The sequence below is a fragment of the Rhagoletis zephyria genome, unplaced genomic scaffold (assembly GCF_001687245.7).
Source record: "Rhagoletis zephyria isolate East Lansing unplaced genomic scaffold, Rhagoletis_zephyria_1.1 Rzeph_scaffold_00067, whole genome shotgun sequence".
Classification (NCBI taxonomy): Eukaryota; Metazoa; Arthropoda; class Insecta; order Diptera; family Tephritidae; genus Rhagoletis; species Rhagoletis zephyria.
This window is the reverse complement of record NW_016157151.1, coordinates 116,489-129,602: the sequence shown is the minus strand read 5'-3', so window position 1 is coordinate 129,602 and position 13,114 is coordinate 116,489. Positions and strand designations below refer to the sequence as shown.

General features: G+C 35.2%; 1 protein-coding gene across 1 annotated transcript in view; it reads right to left on the bottom strand.

The window, feature by feature from the left end:
* Positions 1-11,561, bottom strand: part of sv (paired box protein shaven) — a 432,076-nt gene extending 420,515 nt beyond the window's left edge. The window contains exon 1 of the mRNA XM_017626900.1: positions 11,252-11,561. Within this exon, the coding sequence (XP_017482389.1) occupies positions 11,252-11,561 (310 nt within the window). The remainder of the gene's footprint in view (positions 1-11,251) is intronic.
* Positions 11,562-13,114: the final 1,553 nt, after the last annotated feature.

Genomic DNA, 13,114 nt, shown 5'->3' with positions numbered 1-13,114 from the left:
TTTTTTTATATTATGTGCTTTTTATAAGCGTAAAACACAAAATAATTACTATAACTGGTGGTTGGCTTCAAATTCGGACAAAATAAGCAACTTGATCAGATTTTATTTTTAATTGGGTTAACGATTAATGAATAAAATTAATTAATCGTAATCGCAGCCAGCGATTAACGGTTACAAAAGTTTAATCATTAATCGTACAGTTGATTACTACTAACTAAATTTAATCGTCAAACGCGATTAACATTAATCAGATTAATATTTTGCCAACACTGTGTGAAATCATACTCATATTCACGGGGAAAAATGGACGTCGTAGCACCTCCCATACTGACTGAAAGTTTCATATTGCATATCTCTTCAAATGTTTGGGGTAAAGTACTCAAGCTTGGTATGGAAATACATATGTATGTATGTATGTGAGACTAATACCTTACTCATGGAGAAAAATGAGAATTATTCCGCCATATGTTGAATACCGTCATCGTCAGTAAAAGTGACGATACGGCCATCGTCAGCCATGTTACTGATGCGCTGACGATCGTCGACGATGACGATAGGGCCGATTGGAAAAGGTGGTGCGGCAACTCCCATGCAAATTGATTTTTCTATGCTGCATATCTCTGGAGGTGTTTATTGCAGAGGACTGGAACTTGGCACCGAGATTTGTATACAAAATTAATTACATACTCATCGAGAAAAATTTGCGTTATTCGAAAACGGAACATGGTACCTCCCGCACAAATTTACTATTTTATACTGCATATCTCTAGAGGTGTTCATGGTAGAGTACTGGGACTTGGTACTGGGGTATGTAAAATCAATTCTAAATTCATGGAAGGAGATTAGGGTTATAAGAAAAAGGGGCGAGGCACTTCCTGTACAAATTGACTTTTTCTTGCCACATATCCCTGGAAGTATTTGTGGAAGAACACTGGAACTTGTTATGGAGTTGTGTATACAAAATTTATCAATTGCTCATGGAAAAAATGTGAGTTATTAAAATAGGAGGCATGTCGCCTTATTTTATAATAATAAAGAATTGCATTTAATGGGAAAGAGAGAGCCGGGTTCGGCCTTATAATGTAAAGCTGTCATGATGCATACATACCTCTTGAGGCATTTGCTACAGTAATGAGGAGTGGTATTTTATCAAGACCAGGTTACTAAATTTGAGTTGGAAATATGAGAACCCGCCGTGGCACCTCCAAGAAGGTTACACGTTCACGCGTCGCATCCCTGGAACCAGTTTAAGGTAAACTTAGAGGGATTGATATCTTTCGTACGCCTAGCGCGCAAACGAGATTTTATAATTTCATAGTTTTAAACGGCCTAAATACCTTAACTCGCTTAAAAAATAACGAGCTATAACAAAATGGGTACAGAAATAAAACATAACATCATTAAATTATTTTTCATATTTGTATAAAAATGTGGGGTGAAACCCGCGGGTATAAGCTAGTTATAATATAATTTCATTCAAGGCCACTAAGATATAGGTTCGTTAATTTAGTCTTTAAGCCTCTTACGTATTGAAAATAAATACTTAAAGCAGATTTAGTAATCAGTTTTTTTGATTCAGTATTCTGACGGGGAATGTTTGCTAAATTATTATTTATTATCGAATTCACGAACGAAAGCTCCGGAGGGCCAAAAACTACTACTAAGCAGCATTTCAAAATGTTCTAAATTTACGTAAATTTTAAATGAAGAAATATTTCTTTCATATTTAAGGTTAAATTTTCTGATACTTAAGTTGATATTTTTAACTTTGGACGAGATGTAAAACTTTATACCGTGTTCGGAAGTATCCCTCGAAAATCTAGAGACAAATATAGCCGTCTTTGGGGGAACCACAATCAGTCTCCTAGTATTAGACTCTATTACCGGTGGAGTAACTGAGTTACTAATTGAGGGTAGAGTAGGGTTGCCAGATTCTGAAACGGAGAAAGGAGTACATTTCTATTTTCGATAGAAAAAAAGCAGTACAAAACTTTAAAAAGGAGTACAATTTTTGTTTTAATTTTTTTGTGCAATTTATTGTTACAAATCACCATTATTTAGGTACAAACAAACACGGATATCATATAAATCTTTTTTAAAGCAACAATAAATGTTAAAAATAAATAACTAAATTCTACAAAAGAATTCCAGGCTATTCCTGAATGTATGACAATTTTTTTAATTTATATTTAAAAAAATTTCTGATTTGTATACCCGAGCGCCCTGCACCTACCTGCCTTGCTACCATGCTTACACCTTTTCACTATCGCACTTAACTTTTCTTACTAAGTAGTGTTTGCCACAATATGAATAGCAACGTACAGGGCGTAAAATAATAACTGTCGCAAAGGGTTTTCGAAAATTAAAAGAGTTCTTTAAAGATTTTGCTAGAAAAAGTATTTTTTGCTAACTTTATAAACAGTTTACTTTAATTTTATTAATTAGTTTTAAAATTTTAATCCTTATATCCATTTGCCAGCTTTGGAAGATAAGTACATGCTTTTTTCAAGTGTATTTTTTCTTAGATTTTGTATAAAAAAAAATAAAGAAAACTGTATAGGTATAGGGTTGGTCGAATGAATGGCCTCATAGTCATCAGTTCCGAGTCTTTTCGATTGCTGAGTATGAGGCCTAATGTTGGACAAAAGACGGAGTATAAAGGATCCAAGTTGGGGAAATTAGCCTATGGTTTCAGAAGATATGTAATAAAGTAACCGACGAAGACTTGCGTGCCGCTTGAGCTTTTCTCTCAAAGTATTTACCGCTGGTAAACGCAAATGAAGGTTAAAATTTAAAAACTTATTAATAAAATTTATTTAAAATCTGTGGATAATAACCAATAAACTACTTTTTTCGCAAAATCTATAAAATTCCCCTTTATTTTTCAATAAAACCTGTGCAAGAGTTATTATTTTACACCCTCTATATGATAAAATATTAATAGCTGGAAAAAGGAGTACAAAAGAAGTACAAAACTAAGAAAGGAGTACATTTCCAGATCTTTTTTTTTTGGTACAAGGGAGTACATTACAATAAAAAGGAGTACGATTATTTCCAAGAGCAGTACGTCTGGCAACCCTAGGGTAGAGTAAGCTTTGGAGGATTAGGTGACGATGCTGATGTACTTAGCTTTAAATAAAAGTAGCGAACAGTTTGAGGATCACTCTACTATGACACTCAATAAACACAACGCAAACAGCTGTGACAGGAATTACTAAAACAAGTAAACAAAAAGAGCAAACGAAATTCGCAAGAACAAACACAATTGCAGTTAAACAAGAATTACTATTTCACAACAACAATTATAGCAACTGTTGACTCGGCAAGATTTCTTGTATATAATTGGAATTTAATTAAATTGCTTCAAAACAATATAAAACACAATAATAATAACTTTTACCTAGCTTTATTTGCACAAAATGCTCCCTGGCACTGTATCTCTCAACTTTAACTAAATATTAGCACAAAATCTATGAAAACAAAGTCAAAACAGAGCACAGTATAAATATGTACGTGTTCACAGCTTGAAGTTTTGGTTCAATAGTTAAAAAAAAAAGAAATCCAAAAACAAAAAGAGTTTGGTGTAATTTCGACATTTTTGGTCGAAAAAGCTCAACGCGGAGCCCCTAAGAAGGCTTTTAAATTAATTCCGCATTTATTTATATCCCCAACCTCACATTTTTGTGCGAAAACTTTTGTATTCATGCATTTCAAATTTTTCATACAACGTTAACGCCACTCTAATACACATGTCTCTTGCCAACTGATGTTCAATAATCCATATAAGAATTAAAACAATTAATTTTTATTTAGCTATGAATGCCAAGTTTTTTCCAAAAACACTTAGCATGATATCAACTTATGTATATTCGAGCAATAGTAGAGCGGTTTTTCCTAGGAAATTGCAAATTACTTCCTTATTGCTCTTTCCTGCGTCTAGATCAATTGGTGAGAGCAATGCTCAAATTCAGCGCTTTGGGTAAGTTTTTTTATATCAGGGCCAACAAAAACACCTGTTGTATTGAGAACAAAATTTATAAAGTAAGTATGATAAGAAACTGTAAGGTGACCTTATGACCACTTCAAGGGGGCATAATGCAAATTGACCTTATGGCTCCATGAAGTGGCCAACGATATTGACACTATGCCCATTACGATGGTACTTTGGCAAACCCTCGTATCTCAGAACTCAAAATGCTACGATTCGTTATATATTATTCTTAATTACCTAAAAAGTACTTAAGCTATAGTATTCAGTAAACAAGTTTTTAAAACTGATTTTCTGTTATTGATAGAGCGTTTTTTTGTTAGAGAGTGTTGTTTGAGAATATTTTGAGATACCAGGTTTTGCCAGAGTACCGTCGATTTCCTTTTCTGAAATGGCCATAATGTCAATGCTTATTTTCTCATATGGCCACCAGTCAATTATCTTGTTTGGCGCTGCCAAATGTTAATGGATTTCCATTTGGTGGACTTACAGTTATCCTTTCATATTTTTCTTACTTAAAAATATAGAAAAAAGGTATTTCTCCGAGCGTATTTCTGCTATGAGAAACAGCTTCTGATAAAAGTACAATCGCCGTTCGGAGTCGGCGTAAAACTGTAGGTCCCTACCCTTTGTGTAACAACATCAAGGCGCACGCCACAAATCAGAGAAGAAGCTCGGCCAAACTCTGACACATGGTGTAACCGCCAATCTATTATCATATACCAAAGAGGAAACACAAATTTATAAGAAAAAGATTATTTACAACAAGGCAACAAGAGATGCGTGTCGTGCCAAAAATTGTTAAGCCAGTGTTTTCATTGATGAATATGAAAGATGCAAGAAATTAAACAATTATACTGAGGAAGTTCTGAAGAACAAAATGTTCATGACCCTAAAAATTACGAAGGCGCGCAAAAACGCATCCTTTAAAGATGATCTACGTGAGGATGAACCCGGACTACCGCGAAGCAATGCGCTTTCGAGATTACTCACACACATATACCCACATTCATTTTCTTCTTTTCAGACATATCCATTTAAATTGGGTAGAGGCATTTTATTACTATTTATTTTTTCCAAAATGGTAATAAGGCCAAACCAAATTCCCATAGATGGCCTTAAAGTCAAATGTAAAAGGTAATAAAATCAATTGTGGTCAATTTACATTATGGGCCCTTGACCTTATGGCCATTGACCTTGTGTCAAAAGTAAAGTTTGAAGCATTCATACCTTCTTTTATCATTTATGACTGAAATTTGCTGCACGTTATTTGATCTAGAATTACTTAGAGCTGAAAGAAAAGTGGCATAAATAAATGCACACAAATACCCAAACTTCTACTCATATTACTAATAGATACTCATATAACCAATACCTATATATAGATTTTTTTACGGCGGCTCAAGGAGAATTTTCCAAAAATAGTTGTCCATACACAAACTCGATTTGGTGAGAGATTTAAGCACCAATTCGGAATAAGGACAAAATTAACCCTTAAGCATATTTTGAGTTTAGACTTATTGTTGTCATTTAAGATGAATTTTATAGTAGAATTTAATGGCAATTATTTTTGTAAAATATTTCAACCCATCATATCCCTTTTCATGTGTTTTTTAATTTTTCTAAAAAAGGGACGGAAAAGGCTTATCTCTTGAGGACGTAAACTTTTTAAGCACCGATATACTCTTTTTGAGTTCCCTCTACGAGAATCCGTCATCAGAACCTTTAAATTTTTCTGTGTAGTACAGTGCGTTTTCTCTTATTTATTACTACTCGTAATTGTTTTCTCTGATGAGCGTAACTTCTTGTACGAACCTTTTGCTACGATACAGTCTCGATATTTAGCAGGATGTGACTCGCCGCAATTAGAGCAATTTGCTTTGTCTGCTCGTGGTTTGGAGCAATCAGCTGTTGCATGCTTCCCTGCTGATTTAACGCATCTCGGGGCTTACCGCAAAAGTTTTTTAGTGTAACCGTAAAGGCCGGTCCAAATAGAACATTCGCGTTGGCGTTGGTGAGACAGAGCGGACGTTAAAAGTATGATGGCTACAATGAACGCCTGGCAGCGAATTTTTTGACCACCAACTTTGCATACTAACGACAGATTAATTATATTTCATATCAATAATTGCATGGAAACGATATTTTTTGCCCACATTTGATTGAAAATTAAAAATATTTCATATAATTTTATTTATTTGCAACAGATAATTGACAACGCGCGCAAAAAGAGAAAGAAATTTTCTCATATATAGTTAAAAGAAAGAAATACAGAAACAAAGAAATTGGTGTAATTTCGACATCTTTTTGTTTTGTGTGCGGGGTTGGCGTTGCCGTTGATATGTGGACGTGTGTATTCATAGTCAGCACGCAATCAACACCAACGCCAACGTCAACGCGAAAGTTGGACCGGCCTTAGGCATGATATTTCTTACACTGGGCGACTTTATCAGCTCAATTTTGACCATAGCATTGAAAATTGTTGTGACGTTGTATATTTTTTCACATCTTCACCTTAGTCTAATGTACATGAACATGCTAAGACTTTTTGGTTTCCACTTTAATTTGAGAATTCAAGTCTCTTAGAATTTACCCCTCGTCACAAGAGTTGTGAAGATTTTTAGCCATGAATCTGATTGGCTGGTTTGTCTGTCTTTATAACTAAACCAGAGGATATTTACACTAGTTAAAAGTGTTGTTGCAGATCGATCTTTACAGGTCTATTCTGCACGTTACCGAAGATTTTGTAACCGGAAAATTTTATTACCAAAAAATGTTACCAGTTCTTGTCACCGCGATTCTAGGTCCGTTGGTAATGCAGTTAAAACATTCAGCAATTCAGCTATGAAGAATTGTGCAGATTCTGACATTGAATATTTCACGGGGCAATACTTTGTTACCAGCTTATGAGATGGTAACAAAATTTACCGGTTACAAGAGTACAGATAATGCGAAAAGGGTTTAAAAATTGACAGGAACTTTATTTACCGGTTACAAACTTTTTATTACCAGAGCAGAATAGACCTTTTAGAGTCAAATGTGTTACTTTATCTGGACCCGCTTTTAAAAGTTTAATCAAAAATCGGTACGTTTCGGAATGCAATTTTTTATAATGATTAATGATATCAATCAAAATTGGTGAATGTATAACTGTTTTTGGTGTAGGATCCACTTTTTAGGAGATTTACCGGCACCTGAATTTTTGATAGAGGGCGATTAATTTAATTTTTTAATTTTAATTTTAATTTAATTTTTCAGATTTTCTATGTCTCATAATCTATTCAGTCTAGCGACCAGTTCCTCTTCGTCTGTTTCATAAAGGGGTTTTAATTGGTGTGGGTAGATGTTGGCAGCGTGAGCCCTCTGTTTTTTATTATTCAGTCAATGATGCCAAATTACCATATAAGGTAGGGCTGCCAGACGTCCTGGTTTTCCACGATTTGTCCTGAATTAAACAAATTGTCCTGGTGTCCTGGTCCACACTTAAATTGTCCTGGTTTTTTAATGAAGGTCAATGCAGACACTCATTTAATTTTTAGCAGATTTTTACATTAAAAAAAGGTTAAGCTTTCTGTCATTAGTTTTATCCTAATACCATGTCCCCACCGAAGCTAACCACGTAGTTATGGCTATTGAGTTGGTTATCCCGATAACCCACTTGATTTAGCGTAGTTTCGCCATATAAAAATGACAGCACTTAACCATTTCACTGAGATGGTTAAAAGCTAACCAACTCGAAACCACGTCGAAAGTCTGATACAACCCTGTGTTTGCCCGCCATCTGTGGGTCATTAGCGTTAAAATGTGAAGAATTCGTTCCTTACTAGTGTTTGGACTCCACTAAAATCAATTAGATTTACTCCGATTTTTGAAAAAATTTTAAATCTACTCCTCTACTCCGCTTGACTTCAAATCTATTCCGTTTTTTTCATTCATGCTATGCCCCTCTTGGTGCCGTTTTTTGAGTGTTCACCACCGGTTTCAGTTAAAAAATTGAAAGTTAGCCAAATCTCACTGTTAAAAAGTAACTCTTTCATAGCAATGCGTCAATAAAGTAACATCGTTATTCTTTGATGTATGGCTGCACAAATTGGCGGATGCAGAACTTTACTTAAGTTGTTAAAAAATATATGAGGAATGAAATTTATATAAAGTAGAAAAGGTTTGCTTTTTAATAAATTAAGTGTTTCAGTTAAAAAGTTGAAAGTTAGCCAAATCTCACTGTTAAAAAGTAACTCTTTCATAGCAATGCGTCAATAAAGTAACATCGTTATTCTTTGATGTATGGCTGCACAAATTGGCGGATGCAGAACTTTACTTAAGTTGTTAAAAAATATATGAGGAATGAAATTTATATAAAGTAGAAAAGGTTTGCTTTTTAAAAAATTAAGTTTTACGTTTACGTTCTACTATATTTAAAATGTTAAAAATTAACTAAATATGTAATATATTATCCTTATATTGCCTCGCGTTCTTATTTTGCATGAGTAGAAAATATTTTAGTCAAACAGTTAATGTCAGAAACAAAAATAAAAAATTCAATCTAGTACGGAAAATCGGTTTTTGCTCCGATTTTTGCAGTAATTTAGTCCTGAATCGATTTTTGGGCCGAACACTGTTCTTTACATTTGTACTGTTTTATAAACCTCAAACCGCAGTGTGGACAGCAATAGTTAGTGATGTGGTTAAGTTCGATTTGAGATGGTTAACTTTTTGGTGGGGACATGGTATAACATGTTGAACAATATCTGGTGAGTTTACCTTCTTTCTGTTTAGTTTATTTGGTTAAAATCTAATTTTGTATCTTCAGGCAAATGCCAAAAAAGTGCAAGTTCCTGAACAGGTACACGGCTGAGTGGTACTACGCAGTACATAATTTCAGGAGTTAAAATCTCTTTCAAAAGACCTTTCTGAAAATCATTCCTTTCTCCTTCCTTTTTTGTACGTAGTGGCACAAAATAAAGAGCTTCTGCTTTCGCTACTTAGAGAAGAGCCTCAGAAGGGCTTTTGTAGGATGTACTTCTGAGGGCCTTTTGAAGAAGTTCTTTTACAGCAGTTTTTAGTTCATAAAAATCATAATTTTTGAGGAATATAAATATTCAAGGTTCATATCAAATATTTTTTATTGAGACTTGAAGAGCTTATTGAATCCCACTTGTGATGCTAAATAATATAAACATATACTTAAGTACATTCGCGTAAATTGTAAATAGGAAGCTCGCAGGGAAGCACATTTTTCAGTCCTTATTGGATAAGTCTTTTACAATGGCTTCACTTCAGGCAGCCTACCTAAATTATCTTTAGGTTAGCATATACAAAATGGCAAAAATGATCATGAAGCACATTGTAGGCAAGCATTCAAGATCACGTTAAAAGCGCCAAAGCATTTTGCCAAGTTACGTCACTGTCAAGAGAAATGTGCTATTTTCTGATTTAAAAAAAAAAAATCAAAACTTGAGCGTTTCATTATCATCAATCATTCAGCTCTATGGATTGTGCCACAAAACTGCATTGCTTATAATATCAGAAAATACTTCAAAATAATGCAACACCAGAACCAAAGAAACTTCATTTATAGGGAATAAGTGTCCTGGTCGATGGGTTCAGGATTATGGCAGCCCTAATGTAAGGACATGTTAGTAAAAACGTTGTGGCATTGGGTCCATTCACATTTGGCCCTTCATAGTAGACTCGCCAACGCTTGGTGGCTAAATTCAAGACGACCGGTTCGGTTAACAATCAGCCAACGCCCCTACGTCAAAGGAACGCCATATCGGTCGAGAACATCGTCTTGGTCCGTAAAAGATCGCAGGAAAGTCGGAGGCAGTCCATTTCTCACTACGCACAAGTACTCACCCTTTCCCAGACTTTAACTTGACCCAAATTGAACGATATGGACTTTGGCGAGGATGTAGTTACAGCAGATTGGTGCTAAGTGCAAGCACATTCTGCATGAAGGATTTACTGCATGAAGGCTACGGTTATCTCTCGCTAAAGTAGCGTGAATTGGCCACAAAGGTTGTGCGACTTGACCCCCCTTAGACTTTTTCTTCTGGAGTTTCTTGAAGTCGCACCTTAAATTCAACATAACCCAGGCCATCGCTCAGATTCAGCCGTATCTATGCGGCAAAATTATTGAAAATTGGATCACTCGGATCCGTGCCACCGTGAGAACCGGCAGTGGATAATTGAACGAACATAAAGGCATACATGGGTCTTCCAAATAAACAAGAATTACGTCAATACCTTAGACAAAGCTTGCTTTATCCCATTCCACCATCTACCCGCTCATTTTTAAATGCGCGCACATATTTTCAAGTTCAAGATGGGAAATCTCAATACTTTGCACCGTTTTGTTCCTGCCGCTTCCAGGTGGAGGAGCTCTGCTATTTAAAATTTATTTTATTTTATTTTATTTTTTCTTATATTTGCTCGTGTTGATAAATCAGTTCACGAACAACAGTTCACCGATTGCTTCACTTGTGCTTACTTTTAGTTTCTTGACTATAGATTTTTCTTAAAATTAACACGGAAATTATCGGCTTTGTTGTTCCATTGAAGTGCTTCTATACTTTTGGCTTATTAAAAACTTGCACGCATTTTGCAAGAGAAAGCCTGCGCTACCGCCACTTTGAGATGCAGCACGTTTTCGAGCATGAAATTTGGATGAAATACACCAAACTATACACAAGTTTCAGCAGGTCTTTTACAAATATGCCCGCTTATACACAATTCACTCAAAACCCTGGATTCCCTCAGAATACATAAATAATACACTTAATATGTTACTGGCCTTTTTTCACTTATTTTAAATTTTTTGATGTCCTTGTACTCGAGGGGTTAAAAATCAAAAGAGGTGGAATAATGTATGCCCAAATGTCGCTCATACTGTACTTTAGAACGTTTTGAATGGAATTACCTTGAAAACCGTTAGTCCTGCAAAAAAAACTATTTTTGGTAAAAGCGACTGCTAATGAAATTTATGCGTAACATATCTAGCGGCACATGAATGGATGGGAACTTTTCGTTAGAATTTCAAAAGGAAGTTTTATTCTTTCCTTTATTTTTACGTAGAGAAATATTTCTATTCTCCATAATCTTGTATTTATAAATATTCTGGTGTATGTTTTTCTAATTTTTGTGACATAAGTGCTATTTTTTTGCTTTGTTTCTAATAATTTTTCCCCGCTGTATATTTCCGTGCATGATGAATACTAATTCAGAGCTTAAAGTATTAAAAGAGTTTTAAAGATTTGATTTTACCTATACTTTTCTCATTTTCACTTAGAATTGCTTGCGCATATGAAATTTCATGTTGATGCTGCGATTGCAATTGAACTAAATGTGAGTGATGATGCGCTGAAGATGATGCTACTAAAGTCCCAGTAGATGAGGAATGTATGTGATGTGCAGATGCAGTATTTGATGTGTGCGGCGTGGCTTGATGTTGCAAATGCTGAGCATGGTGGGAAACCGATTGATGGGCGTGACTGGGCCCAGCACTAGTATGATGAGTTATCACGGCTGATAATGAACTGGAACCATTGTTGGTTTGTGAAGCTCGCATTTCCATACTGGGAATATTATTGAATCCTGTAATAATATTAATGGTGTGACTAAACATCAAAAGCTCAAAATATATATGTATGTAGGTGTATGCTTATAAACAAAATTGGAAACGTTATTTTTGCATGTTTCTTCCCACCCTTAAAAGTCTAAAAGGATTGACAGATGGCAGCGTTGATCCGAATCAACTCGTTATTTGGCTTGGGTGAGCTCACTGATAAACAAAAAATTTTCAGGTAAAAGTGTCACCGTTTTTGAAATATTTACATTTTTTCGAATTTAAAAAAAATCGTGCCTTTTCGTGTGTTTTTTTTTAACTGCAACTACAAACCGGGCAATCCTTATTAAATTTTTTATGTAAAATACTTCCAGATAGTTGCCTCTCCATACTCAAATGCAATGTAGTTAAAATATATTAAGGAACCATCATAAAATTAGGACTATTTCTGGATTTTTAACTTTTTGATATTCTCTTCGCCAACTTTGACTATCTCGGGTGAAAAAAAAATGTACTGAGCTATAACTTTACATTACATAAAAAAATTGCTCATTTCATAGAGATTTCAGAAATGTGCCACACTTACTGTTTCGACTAGAAAAAAAAGGTTATAGCCGCTTTTGTGGGTAAAGGACTGAGACACGCTAGAATGTATTTAATAGATTTAAATAGAATTTGCTCTTGTTACCGTCAAATGACATGCTAAATAGTACAAAGGTACATTATTACCTGCTCCTGATATTATTTTGTGTTACTTACCGGAATTCGGACTAGAGTCTATAACAAGGGCTATATCTATCAATATTTTGTGTGAAGGATGGGTTCACGTGAAATAAGATATACATGAGTTGTTTGAAGAAAAATTTATTCATTTATTGATAAAAATATGCTCAAATTGGCCACCTTCTACTCTAATACAAGCTCGGCACCTTTTAAGAAAAGACGTTTTTAGAGATCTTAAACTCAATTGGGCTATCTCAGCAGCAGCTCCATTTATTTGTTCCCGCAAATGCTCTTCGTTTTGAATTGTTTTTGAATAAATTTTGTCCTTAAGACAGCCCCAGTAGAAAAAATCGAATGGGTTCAGGTCTGGCGATCGAACCGGCAACGTGATTGGCTCGTATCGTCCAATCCATCGGCGAGGATAAGTATCGTCTAAATGAGCTCTTACTTCACGCCCGTAGTGAGCAGGGCACCCGTCATTTTGCAGCCATAGTCTTCGCCGCAGGTTTAAGGGTACATCTTCCAAAAGAGTTGGAAGCCGTTCCTGAAGGAACTCTAAATAACTGTGAGAGTTGAGCGTTGGCGGCAGTTCCACAGGTCCCAATATCTGACAATTAAAAATACCGCACCATAAATTTATTTTGTACCGGTACTGCGAACGATCTTCTCTCATTTCGTGAGGCTTGTCTATCTGCCAACTGTGAAGGTTGATGATGATGATTCATCGCTCCAAATTATTTTATTAAAAAAGTGGTGGTCTGATTCATGCATTCGCAATATTTCACAGCAAAACCTAACCCTCGGCAGGTAATCTCTTTCTTGTAGAGCCTGAACACGTT